Consider the following 17,238-nt stretch of genomic DNA (forward strand, 5'->3'; position numbering starts at 1 on the left):
AATACTGGTCCAACAATCTCCCAACAAACGGCTTCCTGGTAGAAGATCCACGTGCTCCGCAGCCTGGTTTTGATCTTCCTAGGAAGATTTGGTCATCCATAAACAGCATCAGAATTAGTCAGGGCAGATGTGGCTATCTTCTACATAAATGGGGGCTGTCAGATCACCCTTATTGTGATTGTTCTCCCATGGCTCAGATGATTACTCATATTGTGTACGACTGCAGAAAGCCCCAATTTCACGGTGGTGGCCTAAAAGACATCCACAAGGTGAGTGACGGATGAGGCCTTGAATTGGCTTTCCAGCCTGGACCCTGACCTGTAGTTGGTATGATGGTGGCGGTGGTTATGGAAGAAACAGAAGATTACGGTCCCGTCTCACTGTGAAGATGTTATTCTCGTAGTTACTCTCATAGTCCTCGTCATAGTATCAGCAGAACTCCTCCTCATGTTAGAAGATGATGATACAGTTTGAAACGGACCCTCCTCTAATGGATCAAGTTTTCTCACACACGACACAACTGCTCTGTACTTAAACCTTGGGTACAGCTACTTTTGTGTTGTGAGAACATGCAGCCTTGTCATACTTGGTGCAGCAAGACGATAATTGTCCCTGGCTTAATTATGACAAGTTACTTTTGCTTTATATTTTTTTTTTAAAAAAAGGAAAGACTTAGAAAGCAGGTTGTGCCTTTTATGTAATGAACTTTTATATGTTAAGATTTTCATCATTTGTTTCTGGAAATTGTGATTGTACTTTTCACTTACCAGTTTTCATGTAGCCATAAGCTTAAATAAATAACTGCTCAATTGACGAGTTTAGTAGTGATTTCTTTAAGGTTGCTGAGCGAGATTTAGAGTGATCTTAAAATTTATAAGACAATAGTACCATATATTTTTATTCAACAAAATAATCTACTTTCTATTTATTATTTTTTTCTTTTGTAACTTTTCAAGCTAGTGAGTCGCAGTGATGTATTCTTCGAAGGCTGAAAATAGCTTCTGAAATTATTGTAAAATAAATTATTTCTGTCTTGTTTTAGAATCAAGAAGATGCAACATTCACAAGGACAGATAAATACTCTTCCCATAATAGGCACAAAAACTTTTTTAAAACTAAATCGTGCAAGCTGTCAAAATACAAAATTAATAGCACTTTTCAATAATATAATTACCTTTTGAAATTTTGTCATCTAAATCATCAGTATTTACAACCTCAGGAACCAATGCACTTGCATGGTAAGACTTTTCTTCCTTAATAGAAGGCTGTGGCCTTGATCGCAAAGCTCTCAGTTGAAAACATGGACTTAAAAACTGTGATGATTTGATGATTTCTAAATAAATTAAAATATGTACCAAACATAAGTAATATCTAAATTTAAAAAGATATAAGCAAGTGATCATCACAAAAACTATTGCCAGCTAAACATATCTTTTTTTTTTTAAATAAATTCTTATTCTTACTTGAATAAAGATAAATTATCGTTACACAATTCTTGTTTGGCTAAACAAAAGTGAAGATAAATATAATAATGCAAATTTGAAAGCTAAGTTTAATAACCAAATAATAATAATTATTATAATAAATAAATAATAGTAAATATAATTAATAATATAATAAATAAAAATAATAATCAGAAAATTTAGTAACATGTAAGTTTAGTAAATAAATTCAATAACAGTCATCAATTTGAAAGGATCTATCATCCAAGTGAGGATATTGCTGTGACAGCTGCAACAAGAAATGAAGTGAAAATAGAAGTTAATGAATTGGAGAAGTACTTAGGATATTGCAGAATTCAATGCAAATATGGCTGTGGGATTGGATGGCTGACATATTATGATAATATACGAAGGAACTGGCATTGAATCTGACCAGGCTGTTTAACTTATGTCTCAGCTTTGTAAAGTCAAAAGGAAGTGGTAGAAGGGCAAACTAGTTCTTTGGCATAAAGGATGCTCCAAGACCACAGTAGCAAATTATAGACCAATCAGTATCTCGAGAGTGGAAGTAAAAGTATTGGAAAAGTTGGTCAAAGGCAGAATTCAGGAATGGGTAGATAAGAATGATATGAGGGGGAGGAAGACAGCATGTGTGAAGGATAGGTCATGCATTAGTAAATTGCTAACTTTTTTATGAGAGAGTAAGGACTAAGTTGGATAAATGGAATGACTACATGACAGTGCTAAATTTTGCAAAAGGCATAAGACAGAATACCACATGGAACTCTATTACACAAAGTGGAACAAATGCAGATAGATGTGAAGCTGACAATATGGCTATGAGACCGATGGTGTGGTATCTAAGAACAATGTACTGAGGAGCAAATAATCCACGAGAAAGCAGGCTAAATCTAAGAAATTGCACAGTAGGAGCTCAATAAAATTCTTTCACTCTCTCTGACTCAGTTAAATAGAACTCTGAAAGATAACATCAAATCCTTTACTAAACAAACTGAACACAGCATTCAGCTTAAAGTTCTGTAGTTTCACATGACCATCTGAAAATTTCCTTTGCAACATCTATTTTAATGTTTATGTTCATTCATTCATTGATTGTCTTACCTCTCAAATTCCTTAAAATACTACAAAGAGCATCATTAGCATAAACTGTCTGAATGACAGGATTATGGTGGTAAAATTGAAGGCACCGGTGGACATAATAATAATGCAGGTATATATGCCAATAAGTGACCATTCGGATGAGGAAATGTATGAACAATTACAAGAACTAATTAAGGAAGAGAAAAGAAAAGACTATATGATTATAATGGGAGATTGGAATGGAGTTGTAGGAGAAGAAGAGGATGGGAGTGTAGTAGGAAGATAAGGACTAGGTAATAATAGAAATGAGAGAGGGGAAAGTTTAGTGGAATTCTGTAAAGAAAATAAGCTAATAATTACGAATACTTGGTTTTAAAAATCTAAGAGAAGACTATACACATGGAAAAAACTAGGAGATACAAAAAGGTATCAAATTGATTACATTATAATAAAGCAAAGATACAAGAATAGTGTAAAAAATGTATGCACATATCCTGGAGCTGATATTTACTCTGACCGCAACCTACTATTCGTAGAAAAAAATGTGAAACTAAAGAAAATAAAAGAAGCTATGAAAAGGAAAAAATGGAACTTAGGGAAATTAAAAAATACCAAGGAATTTGGAAATAGATTGAAGAAAGGATTAGAGGAAACAAGTTTTGTCAAAACGGAAGATCCAGAAAAGAAATGGGAACAAGTTAAAGAGAAAATAAAGAAGACTGCAGAAGAAGAAATTGGATATGTAAGAGCTAAAAGAATAAAAAAACCTTGGATAACTAATAAGATGATTTCTCAAATGGAAGAAAGAAGAAAATGGAAAAATAAAGACACCCCCAGAAGGGAAAATACAATATAGAACACTGAATAACAAATTGAAAAGGGAAGCAGAAGAAGTAGAGAAGATTGACTTAAAAAACAATGTGAAGAAATGGAAAATTATGAGAGAGAGAGGGAAGGTATGATCATTTATATGAAAAAGCAAGAAGCATGAATCACAAGAGAAACGGAATTCGAGCTAGAGGCATAGAAAATAAGAATGGAGAAATCATAACTGAAGAAGATAAAATCCTAATCAGATGGAAGGAATATATTAAAGATCTATATGACAAGGAAAATAGACCAAATGAGTTGCCATTAGAAGATATAAAGAAGGTAAATGAAGATGATCTAGGCCCAGAGATTTTGAAGACAGAAGTTGAAATCGCCATTAAAGAACTAAAATGTGGAAAGGCAGAAGGAATAGATGAAATACCTGCAGAATTTCTCAAACAACTTTAGAAGAAAGGAACTGAAGAAATAACCAAAATAATAAATATAATTTATAACAAAGGAGAACTACCAAAAGATTTTATGACTTTAATATTTATACCTATACCAAAGAAAACTAATGCAGTGAACTGCAAGGATTTTAGAACAATAAACCTGATTTCTCATACATCAAAAATATTTATGAGAAGCTTAACACAAAGAATTGCATCTAAGGTGGAAGAATTTCTTGGAGAAGATCAGTTTGGTTTCAGGAAGGGTAAGGAAACAAGAGATGTGATTGGATTGTTAAGAATAGTAAGTGAAAGATAGTAAGTGAAAGAAGTCTGGAAGTGAATAAAGAAGTTAATATCTGTTATATAGATTTTGAAAAAGCTTTTGACTTTGTAAATGGGATAAGATAGTGGAAGTAATAGAAAATATTGGTATAGATTGGAAAGACAGAAGGCTAATTATTTCGTTATACAGGTATCGCTCGATGTTACCGCACATATCAAAATCACGTTAATCAAATCTAATAATCAACGGTAAAAATTACAATTCGTCCATGATCGATTACAGTATTAATAATTCGTTTTATATGGTACTCTTTTAGGAAAGATAAAAAATGAATGCAAAGTAAATGTTTAATAAATACTTGTACGTACATTTTTTTTTATCAAAAGATGTTATCAAGAGTCGTTTGAACAGTTTTAGTTTTTTCCTTATTCGCATAAATTCTATAACAAGCAAAATGACTCTCCAGACCTCGGCAAACAAGCAATAAAACATAAAGAAAAAACACTGCATATATAATGGTACAAATTAAGTGGATATTGAATCCAATATTATTTCATAGCAGAATACAGAAACTACAAGAGTTTCGTGCTGAATATATAGAAACTAAAAGTTTCGTCAGATGCAAGCATAAGCAACCTTATAGGCAACTCGTAGTAAAGATCTTAGTATTTTCCATAATGTACAGCACATCTCCTAGAGGACATGTATGATAAATAAGCCTTTGGCTCTCTATTTCAGTAATACATGATGGTTTATTTATTTTCAGTTACAATCTAGAAATTATTGAACAAAGAATAAAAAAACAAACAAAAAAAAAACCATACCATACTGACATCGGAGGTCGCGGTATCTCTCAGATACAATTTACTCTCAAATATCACAAACCGTTACATAATGTGTTAAACCAAACCGACAGCAAAAACAGTGCGGAATATCACTCGTAACATATGAATGCACAGCTACTCATGACCTCCAAGCCATACACTGAATTGTGTAAGAATATCAATATTAAACATTTTGCATGTATCTGTCAGATCAGCTGCAAGCTCCGCAGGGTTAAAGGCGCGTTAATCAAAACTCTTGCCGATTATATCAAGGGATTGTTGCAATTAATTTCGCCGCATTAATCAAATCCCATGTTAAGCAAAACTGCGTTAAGCAAGGGATACCTGTATATCGGACAAACTGCCATGGTGAGAGACATATATGGTACAACAGAACCAGGTATCATTGGATGAGGAGTAAGACAAGGCTGTTTTCTGTCACCAATTTTGTTTAACATGTATTCTGAAGCAATGTTTAAAGAAGCACTGGAGAATTCAGAAGAAGGAATAAAGATTGGAGGTAGACAGATATTTGCAATAAGATGACAAGGCATTATTTAAATTAAGGGGATATTAAATCCCACATTGTTTTAAAACCGAATAAGAAACTTGTGATCAGAACTTTTTCTACCTTTGCTATGAGTTGCCCTAGTTTGTACTATGTACTTGAACTACGTGCTTTAGCTTACGCTAGTAGTCGTCGATACGTTTATAGTTACTATATTCGACATGAAACTCTTTGATTCCGATCTTTGAGTGTCTTATTTGGTTTTAAAACAATGTGGAATTTAATATCCTCTTAATTTAAATAATGTTTACATCGCCAAAATAAAGCCTATTGGCTCTTTATTTTAAATAATTTATGGGTGCACCTTTTTGACAACTCATATAGCAGAGTATATGAGTTCTTTTCACTATACCCTTAGTATTATACTTCGGTCTAGCTACTCACTGATGAGATCTCAATAAAGATCAAAACCGGTCTGGGTAGTGACCTCCCACCATAATGTATAACATCATACATCTCCAAGGAGATGGGTTTTACATTATGGAAAATACTAAGAATAGTGATCAGAACTTTCTCCACCTTTGCTATGAGTTGCCCTGCCCTAGTTTGTACTACGTACTCGAACTACGTGCTTTAGTTTACGCTAGTAGTCGTCAATACGTTTATAGTTACTATATTCGGCATGAAACTCTTTGATTCCGATCTTTCAGTTTCTTATTTGGTTTTAAAACAATGTGGGATTTAATATCCCCTTAATTTAAATAATGTTTACATTGGCAAAATGAAGCCTATTGGCTCTTTATTTTATATAAATGACAAGGCATTATTATCAAACACTGAAACAGGACTACAACACCTGTTGAACAGATTACTGGAATCCTGTATCAATTATGGAATGAAAATCAACATCAGAAAAACAAAAGTAATGAAAATAGCAAGGAAAGAGGCAAATAGGGATTAGAATAAATGGGGAAAAATTGAATAAAGTAAAGACATTTAAATATCTAGGTAGTGTTATTAGCAGTGATGGAAGATGTAAAAGTGACATAAAAGCAAGAATAGCAATGGGAAGAGATGCCTTTAATAGAGAATGGAATTTATTCAGAAGTAAAATGGATAGAAAAGACTAATAAAATGTTATGTATGGAGTGCTGCCCTCTATGCAGCTGAAACTTGGACATTGAAGAAAGAAGAAATTAAGATTTTGGAAAGCTTTGAGATGTGGATTTGGAGAAGGATGGAAAAATCAAATGGACAGATAAAATAACTAATGAAGAGGTCTTAAAAAGAGTAGAAGAAGAAAGAAAGAAAGAAGTCTGTTAAAGAGGATAAAAAGAAGCAAGGGAAACTGGATCGGACATGTTCTGAGAGGGAATGGAATCATCAGAGATGCCATCGAAGGAAAAATAGATGGGAAAAGATCCAGAGGAAGAGTAAGGAAAACAATGCTAGATGACATGCTGAATGGAGACAGGTAAATAACCTTGAAAGAGAAGGCTCAGAACAGAAGAGAGTGGAAGGAAAGTTTATGCTACTAAAAGAAGAACCTGCTCAATTGCAGAATACTCAAGAAGAAAAAGGAGACTACAATCAAAGTTAAAATGCCCTTAAATAATATACTTGCATATGTCTTCTTTCTGTGAGTAAGTTTCCTTATACATCTTTCTTTTATTTTGCTGAATTAGGCATGAAAAATAAAGCTCAGGCAACGGGAATACATTTAATCGAGCAGTTCCAACTACACTTCCAATAAAAGGAACTTTACTGCAGATTCCGTCTTACTCCTTGGAATATCATCATCATGTTTGTCAAGGATTTAGACCTAGAGTGGCCTGTTCTGGCCTTAGAAGTCATCACTGAATCTCTTAAAAGGATGTCCTGGGTTTTCTTTTTCCTAAAGGTTTATAATTTAAGGCTTGTTTTGGTAATCTTTCTGTTTTCATTCTTTCAATGTGTTCCATCCATTAATGTTTATATTTTTTTTTATTTTTTTCTGTTATTGATTCCTGGTTTAATTCTTTCATAATTTCTTTTGTGATCAAATAGAGTATACTTTGCAGTTTTTCTCATAAACTTCATTTCAGCTGTTATTAATCTTTGTTTTATTGTCCAGATTTCACTTCCATACAATAGGACTGGTAGGGCTATGTACTGTATACTTTTAGTCTGGTTTGTTTTTGTACTAGGTTTGGTTTAAATATAAAGTTAATTACACCTGTTATTTTTAAATATTTTGCAATTTTTAGGTTTATATCTTTTCCATTTTCATATATGATCATACATCCTAAGTAGTTAAATGAACTCACCTGCTCTAAAATCTTGTTATCTATTACTATTTTAGTTCTTACTGGATCTTGTCCTTTAAAGGCTATTGTTTTTTATTTTTCTGTTGATATTATCATTCCATAATCTTTGGCTATCTCATTTAAATTTAAACTATATGTAAGTTATCTTCAGAATTTGTAATTATTATTTGGTCATTGGCAAAAAGGAGAGTGTTTAAATTCACAGTAGGAGAAAGTTTAATACCTTGATGGAAATTTTTATTCAATTTTTATTATTTCATTTAGATAAATATTAAAAAGAGTTGCTGAAAGGGAACATCCCTGTCGGATTCCTTAGTTTATCTCTCTCTCGTATGTGATAGCTCATGATTTAATTTTATGTGTATTTGATTATTTTCATACAGAATATTATTTGGTATTTGTCTTTCTTTTAATATGTTAAATAAAATGCTTTTTCAAAGTCAATAAATGTAACGTGTTTCTAAATTGTTATTATTATTATTACATAACACCTCCAGAGAGTCCAAGGACGGGAGGGCAGACTACTCTACTTTGCTAAATACATCTCATCCTCTCCACTACCACTTAATTCTCCAACTATGATACTACTGCTATCAACGCTACCTATCGTCCATCATCACCAACAACAGTAATTTTTGTAAATTGTGTGTGTTCTGAAGGCTGATCTGTCTGTATGCAGGATGAAAAACCCAAGTTTCCAAGAGAAAAAACCCTGCTACCACCATATGAGATCGGCTAACTCACCTTCAACTGAAAAAGCCCCATATAAGGATTCCCCTCGTCAGGATGAGAATCGAACCCAGGTCTTTTCCAATTGAGAGTGCAATGTTCTGCTATTCTTCCAATTGCGCTATGGTGGAATTGTATTCTCTTCTCTATTATTAATTTTAGGCAAAAGGCCGGGTCTATACATGATCATCCTTTTCTTCCATTCTATACTTCGAAAATAAAGTTTTCAGAATATTTTATTAGTTTGTTATTTAAAATTGTGCTATATATTTTGTAACATTGTAACAGAAATTTAGTATACTTCACCTCTATAATTTTTAAGGTTATCTCTACTACCTTTTTTTAAAGATAGGGATCACAATTGCTTTTTTCCATTCTATTGGTGGGGGGGGGTTACTAGTTGAATAGATTTTATTTAAAAATAATAAGAGTCTTTCTTTGAACCTTATTCCTGAATATTTAAATAATTCTGAACCTAATTGATCTTCTCCAGGTGATTTTCTATTTCTTGTCTCTTTCAGGCTGATTTCTAATTCTTCTTTAGTTATTTCCTTTTCATTAAATGTTTGCCAGTTATCTTTTTTAAAATATTTATCTGTTCACAATTCTGTATAGAAATTCTTCTAATTTCAATTCAGTGTTTAATTTTATGTTTTCTTTAGTATCTGTATTTAAATGTTTCAAAATGTAATATACTGTACATTGGGTCTTATCTTATATAAATCGTTCTAAATTAGAAACAAAGTTGCTCCATGATTCTCTGTCTTTTTCTGACTTCAATTTTAGCTATGGCTCTAAACCATTTATGATAGGCTTCTTTTTTCATTTTGATCCTTGGGATATCACTTGCTTTTTATTAAGCACAAAATATTCTTACTGATCTATGAAGGTTTGATACATTATACTGTCCCAAATTATTAACTTCACAGTTCTGCATCCTTGGAGAGTAATTAAAAATGCACATAAAAACTTTTCTGAGATTAGAAAACTGAACTCAATAGTTTACTGAAACAGAAGTTATCATTCCTCTTTATAAGGCCTTGATACGACCACACTTGGATTACCATGTTCTGGTTGTCACCTGGGTTTCAAGGATATGGATATGGTGGATAAAATCCAGAGGCAAGTGATCAAAATGGGGAGTGGTCTGTGGAATGTTGCTCACTATAAAGATTGATTGAGGGTTGTAAAAGTTTGTTGATAGGAGTAAAAGGGAGACGATAGAAACATTTAAGTTACTAAAAGGGTTTTAGAGGACTGATGCAGAGGAAATATTTCAGCACTTGGATTGATGGGGAAGAACAAGTGGCTTATCTCTGGAAATTCAGTAAAAATGTTATCAAGGGTATGAGAACTAGATTTCTTGCTTGTTGGTGAATGTCCTTCAGACAGGATGCGAACAAGGAAAGTGGTATATTTCAGAACCCTGGTTGGTGAAGTACAAAAAAGACCAAAGCAAAATAAACAGCAATAATATGACAAATGACATCAAAACAGAAGAATATTTCCCGAGTCCTATACAACTCTCACCAACTTTTCTACGATGGCAGAAAAGAAAAAGATAGAGTCAGGGGTGCTAACAATCCTGCAGATGAAGAAAGGCCATCTTTTGGCTTTTCTTTTTACCTTGAATACCTGCACTCTGACAAAATGATTCCCAAATTGACTTCCTACTTAAAGAATTAGGCAACAAAAAAATTGACATTCTGGGCATAAACGAAACGAAAAGATCAAAAGAACTAACAGCACGATGGAATGATGGCCCATTAATTTTCTTAGGTCCAGCAACCAACAAGGCAGAGTAGGATTCATTATAAGGAAAAGACTAACAAAGAAAATAATTTCTTGTAACATTCTCTCTGGAAGAAAGGCTACCCTTAAAATTAACATGTTATGCTCCTACATTTGCCTCAAGTGATAACAAGACAAATGAATTCTAGAAGAATCTTGAGAGGAGCCACTACAGAAAAAAATCTATGTGCTTTTGTCTGTGGTGACTTAAATGCTAAAATTGAGAAGGGGAGAAATCAAAAAAACTTTTATTGGTCCTTTTGGACTAGGTAATAAAAATGAAAGAGGACAGAAACTTCTAGAATTTGCAGAAGCAGAAAAACTTTTTATCATGAATATCTTCTTCCAAAAAAAAAGCAGGAAAAAGGTGGACTTGGGAATCCCCAAATGGCAATATAAGAAATGAAATAAGACTACATTTTAACAGACTGCAAAAGAACAGTTCAAGATGTAGGAACAATTGGCAGAAAGTATTTTGGCATCCATTCAGATCACTGACTACTAAGAGCCATCTACAAATTGACCAAAATAAAGGAGGAAAAATATGGGCAATCTCAAACCATGCAAAGCAACTCAAGCATTTAGATCCTGATTTGTTCAAGCAATCTGTTGATCAAATAAAATGGAATATTACTGAATATGACAATGACAAAAATTATGACATGCTCCTGAAAAATCTATCTAGGTGCCTGGAAAATTCTAAAGTCAATCAAGAACACCCCAAAAAAGAAAGACTCTACATACAAACCTTGAATTTGCTAAAATAAGAGAGAAGAGAACTGAAAAATAAACTAACTCACAACTTGAATATAAAATTATTTGCAAAGCATCAAGAAAGAAGATCCCAGAGAACTATCAAACCTAAGGGAAAAAAGGCTGAGAAATGATGCTGAATCTAAAAAGTTTTAAAAGAGATAAAAGAGAATTAATTATGAAAAGGCTAATTCCAACAACACTATTAGATCAAGATGGAAGAAGACACACAAACAGACCAAAAATGGAAAAGATAGTACAAGACTTCTACAATGAACTTTTTGCATCAAAATATCTTTTACTGAAACCAAAACTTGATAATATATATATATACGATGTACCAGAAATGCTCCCAGACAAAACAGAATATGCATTCAAAAATGTGAAACCTAATACAGCCCCTGGCATTGATCATATGAAAATTGAGAGTACTCAACAAGGAAGACTCCAACTTTATAAAGCTCTCTGGCTAAAAGATTTACTTGGTACTTAGAAGGAAAAATACCATCAAAACGGAAGACATCAGAAACAGTTCTTCTCTTCAAAAAAAGGTAACATAGAAGACATCTGGAATTACCATCCTATATGTCTGTTATCACATACAAATAAATGACAAAAATTATATCAAACAGAATCAAAACCACTCTTCTAGAAAACAATAGTAAAGAACAAGCAGGTTTCAAAAAAAGTATATACTACAATACATCACATACACAGTCACCCAACTCAGTGAATGATGCAAAGAATACCAGATCCCCCTCTGCTTTCTATTTATTGACTTTAAAAAACCCTTCAACACCAGAGAACATAATGCAGTTTCACAGGCACTACTATAACAAGGCATCGATTTAATTAAAGAAATTAACACTGGTAGTTCTACACAAATAACCTTATTCAATGACCCTATAACTAATCACCATAAACCAAGGTGTGCAACAAGGTGTCATATCACCAAAGCTTTTCTACATGTACTCTGGAAAGCACTTTAAAGAAAATTGACTTATAAGGTGGTATAAAGATCGATGGAGAGCTGCTCCAAATACTAATGTTTACAGATCATATAATAGTTATAGCTCAAGTCCCTCCTCAACTTGAAACAATGCTTCACCAATTGAATGATGCCTGTAGAATAGGACTAAAAATTTACCCCTGACAAAGTTAAATGGATGAGAAATAAATACTGCTATGTTCAATTAAATAATTTCACCATAGAAAGTGTAGAATCCTACACATAGCTTGGTCAAACAATTAAAAATAGACAATGATATTTCTAAAGAAATATCTAAAAAGAAAAAGAGCTGCATGGACTTCCTTTAACCATATCAAATCCATAATCACAGATCCTAAGCTAGAAAATATCAAAAGATATCAAAATAAGAGCTAGCATGCTCAACAGCTGTGTCCTCCCATCCTTAACCTATGCCTTTGAAACCTGGAGCACCACACAAAAAGAGAAGCCTAGTCTTCAAAGCACCCAGCATGCTAAGGAAAGAAGAATCTTAGAAATAAGTAAAACCGATCACATCACAAATATAACGATCAGAAAATTAACTGTAGTAAAAGAAGTAGTGACAATCATATATGAAAACAAGGCACAGCGGGCAGGTCATATTGCAAGACTACCCTGTCTACCCACCCTGTAACTGCCTCTCAACAGTTTAAAAGTCTCGATCATATCACCTCTCCTTCTATCCACCAAACGCTGCAGTCCACATTCCTTCAGTCAATCCTCATAACTCACATTGTACAATCCTGAAACCATGTCTGTCATCCGCTTCTGTACCCTTTCTACAGTCAATTTATCCCCTTCAAATCCCAGGGACCAAACCAGAGAAAAAGTTTCATAAGTCATGTGACACATTTACATGTCACATGATTTATGAGATCAGAAATGATGTTATTAGCTGGTTTACATTACGCTTGCTGAGGTGTTTCTTTTTTATGTTCCAAATTGTCCAGTATTAATTTTTTTTCCCCCCATGAAGGCAATGTTATTCATTCTTTAGTGGTTCCTGATATAGCAGTGTTTCTGGAAATAGGTTGGCTGTACTATTATGTGTGCACCATTGTTTGTAGTGATAGTGTGTTTATTTTAATTAATTTTTCTTTTTCAAGAGGTGGTGGTGTAATATCATGCTTTTTTGCGTTTATTTTTTAAACACAAAAAATAATACCATTGCTAATCACAAAAAAAGTTGTCTATTTCTTTTTTTTTGTGATTAGCAATGGGAGTTCATTCATTTTTAAAGTGAACATGCTATTATTAGTGTGTGTTTTTCTTCTCAGCTAGAGGCATTTGGTAGTATGTTTGTGGTTTCTGGTACTAGATATTATCCATTTGTGGTTGTTTTTGATTCCATAGTAGATGATATGTTGGTTTCAGTGAGTTTAAAATGCTGGGTTAGCATTGAGGATCACAGGCCAGATGTTCTTGATGCTTATGTTTTTGGAGTTTTCTTATTTGTGATTGTTTTATGTTACTGTGGAGATGGTGGTATGTTTCTTTCAGTTACTTTAAAAGCTTAGCTTGCAAAGGCTGGGGGGGAGGGGGGGTTGATTGGTGCCTGTGTTTCTAGTAATGCTGTGAGTGTACTGGGATAGTTATTTTATGTGTTGTTTATTTTTATGTTGTTTTATGATATGTTTGTTTATTCTGTTTTATATTTATTTTACACATGTTGACTTTAAAAATCACATTAACTTTTGAGGGACACAAGCCAGAGGTGTGGTGTACTGTTGGTTTCTGATACCAGTTTCTAGTGGCAGTTTTGCTGTAGCTATTTCTATTTATGAAAAATCTTTGATTTCACTGAATTTTACATGAAGTCTGCTTTTGAGGTCTGGAAGTGAAGTGTTTCATAAAGTATTTTTGGCTCCTCATAACAGGCTTGTGGGCAGTTTTTTATTATTATTATTTGACACCTCCAGGGAGTCCAAAGACTCATCGAGGGAGAGTGTGCCAACAGCATCGAACGACTGAACCGCTTAGAGCTACTACCCGCGCTCAAACTTGCTTAACTTTTTGCATGAGCCATTAGTAGCAGAGGCTCTACCAATCGACCAACCTTTGCTGGTTATTTTGATATGTTTAGGGTTTTTTTTATAACACAAGACTGTTATGTTGCATTCAATAAATTCTTGTGATTTTCTTGCACTTTGTTAGTGTTGTTGCTATTGCTGATGATACTAACAGTTTTTTTTTTTTTTTCCTTGTGTCAGTCTTTGCTTTTGTTTTCTTCTTTCCCTTTTAATGTTTGTGCTGAGATTCTTGTTGCTGTTTTCTTTTCCTTCATAATGGAGAGTATCAATAATTATAGAATCACATGTACCACAGTAAAAATTAATTTTTTGGTACAGATATTGAATCTTACATATCATAAGGCATCAGTCTTAAGATATGTAGTCAGAGTTACATTGGTATCCCTCCATATATATGCAATCACATGTTCATAAGTTAAGAACTATTAGGCTGAAAATTAGGCAATATGAGTTTGAAAATTAAACTTAAGACAAATTTATTTAATACAGTTAAGGATAACAGTTTCCCAAACTTTAGGAAGGTAAGGCAGTTTTCATTACGATTGAGGTTGAGTTGATGAAGTGGAACTTCAATACTTTCTTTATGTAAAACGTCCATGTTTATACATGGATCTATGTAACAGTTTAGTGTTTTTCCATTGGATCCTGTGGCTTCAGTCCCATCTGTGCTAAGCCATATCTGTGAGGTCTGGCAAGTTGGATATAGGTCCTGATGTTCCAAAATACAATTTTTTGATGATCTTTCCATTTGCTATATTAAAAAAGTTGTACAAACATGGTGCTTGATGTATACCACATAACATCACTGGTGAGAGTTTGTCTTTTGGAGAATATAATATTATGAATTTGTTTGAGGGATTTGTAGGTAGCAATGAGTTTATATTTTTTATTAGGGAAAAAATATAAACCCATTGCTACTCACCAACCTATCAACCAAATTCATAATATGTTACATTTTCCAATAGACAAATTCTCAACAATGATGTAACTTGGCATATACCAAAGTACCAAGTGTGGGCAATTTGTCTTACTACAGGCAAAGCAGGAAGATCAGTCAAACATATTTTGGAACATCAAGACCCATATCCAACTCATCAAGCCTCACAAACATGCCCTAGCACACTAAAACACTAGCCACATGATCCAATAAGAAAACACTAAACTATTACATAGATCCTTGTATAAACATGAATGTTTATATAAATAAAGAAAATGCTGAAGCTCCACTTCATCAATCTAATCTCAATCATAATGACTACATTACCATTCCTGAAGTGTGAGAAATTGTTATCCTTAACTGTATTAAATAAATTTGTATTCTTAAGTTTAATTTTTAAACTCAAAATACCAAATTTGATTTTTAGCCCAGTAGTTTTAAACCAATGAATGCATGCATATCTATAGTGATTCCAATATAATGCATGCAATCTACTGTTTCTTTTATTCAAACTCCCTCCTGTTGTTCTCTGCTCACACTAGTAACTTACGATACGAAACATGAAAGATCTGTACAATAAATTATTTTTTTTTATTGTAGTACACATGATTCTACAACTTGTGGATTGTTCATATTTATTTACTTGGAGGTTCCCCTTTTTCTTTAGCCATTTCTGTTCTGCTTCCTTGCATTCTCTTGGTATTTTTACTTGTCTCAGCACAAAATAAATATTTATAAGTGTTTGCTATATTGCTTGTCATTTCCTTATTTTGTGATCTGATTTTGTGTTATTATATTTTATTCACTGTTTTGTTAATTTTATTTTAATTATTGCTGTATGTTTTGCATGATTATATATATATACATTTTTGAAGTCCGATATTGTTTTTAACTGTATTATGTTTTCTTAACTCCATAGTGCAATATTACATGAACGGCATCCTTCCAGTCATGTGGTATTGTTGACTTCGAGTTTCCGAAGAACAACGTAGATGATACAACTACTTTCATTTAGTTGTATCATCTTTCAAGAAAGAACACGGCTTAAAAGATATATCCTTCTTTCAAACTTTTAGTTTTCATTACAATTCAAAATCATATTTCTGTTTTCTAAAAGTTTACAAGTTTAACTTTTTGAGGAACTATTTCACCCTCCATTTACACAAACTGATTCCACTATTTAAAGATGAATGTTTTCAGATTATATGTTTTGAAGTTGTTCATTAAAACAGTGTGCAAATTTTATATATCATGCCCACACATACATGAAACATAGCAAAACCCAGCACATCAGTACCATGCAAGCAAAAGATAACCAGTTGGTTGTAGCCTTTGGGGAAAGAGTGAGAAAGGCTGAAGCAACTAAGGCTATGAGACCAATTCATTCAGGTATATTGATGTCTGTGGTGTCAGTGCAATAAACATCATTTCCTGGAATTTTCAAAATTTTCTGAACAAGCAATTCCTTACGACTAGACTACGAAAGAACGGGGGGGGGGGGAAATAGCTGCTTCTTTTTTTTTTTTTTTTTTTTGTAAAGATATCGAACGCTGATCTGCCATGTAATCCTCTGGGAGATGCTGAAGGGTCCTTGTCATTCTTTCACAGTCCGGAGGTACAGAATTGCCTAATGTGAAAATTCTGAATTTCCAATAAAATAATCTGTTCAGCAATGAAAACACCATGTCTATTAACGGTACTTGGTCTTCTGGCTAGTTTATTGAGATGAAAAAAACCCTAATGCCTCTATATAAGGAAAAGAGATAGTAACATGGAAGTCGTAATTGAAAAAAAACATACGCAGAATATAAATCACATCACAGATGAAAACAAAAACTTTACCTCTAGTAATTGGAATTTGCAATATAGGACTCAAAACATTCACACGAGGTAATAAACGTGATATAGTCGAAAACACGTGTGCAGCCATATTATTGATGCAACAGCGCCATCAAGACAAAAGCACGCTGAATCACTGTCAGGGGATCAATCATTAAATCTGGTCGAGTGATGGTATTCAATATAGTGCGAAAAATTCATAGAAAGATTATTATTATTATTATTTTAATGAAATGCCTAATTTTTCTGGAGTAGGGCATTATTGCTACCCCTAAGGTATATTATTTAATAAATATTCTTCCGAAGCTATTGATGCTATTGAAGGTGAGAAAACCCGCCGAGATTTTTTTTTTTTTTTTTTGGAAGAATATAATATCTTACAGATGCAGCATGACTTGTCTGGAGAGCAGAATGTATGAATGGT

The 17,238-nt window shown here is 33.2% G+C and overlaps 1 protein-coding gene across 1 annotated transcript in view; it reads right to left on the minus strand.

Annotated features, from left to right (window-relative positions):
- Positions 1–16,924, minus strand: part of mRpL21 (mitochondrial ribosomal protein L21) — a 74,398-nt gene extending 57,474 nt beyond the window's left edge. Inside the window, exons 1-2 of the mRNA XM_090413136.1 lie at positions 16,818–16,924; positions 1,175–1,333 (exon numbers count right to left, since the gene is read on the minus strand). Coding sequence (XP_090269262.1) covers positions 1,175–1,333; positions 16,818–16,905 — 247 coding nt within the window. The 5' untranslated portion in view covers positions 16,906–16,924. The remainder of the gene's footprint in view (positions 1–1,174; positions 1,334–16,817) is intronic.
- Positions 16,925–17,238: the final 314 nt, after the last annotated feature.

Source organism: Typopeltis vanoorti, chromosome 23 (genome assembly GCF_054136105.1).
Source record: "Typopeltis vanoorti isolate ZY-2024b chromosome 23, IOZ_Tvanoo_1.0, whole genome shotgun sequence".
NCBI classification, from domain to species: domain Eukaryota; kingdom Metazoa; phylum Arthropoda; class Arachnida; order Uropygi; family Thelyphonidae; genus Typopeltis; species Typopeltis vanoorti.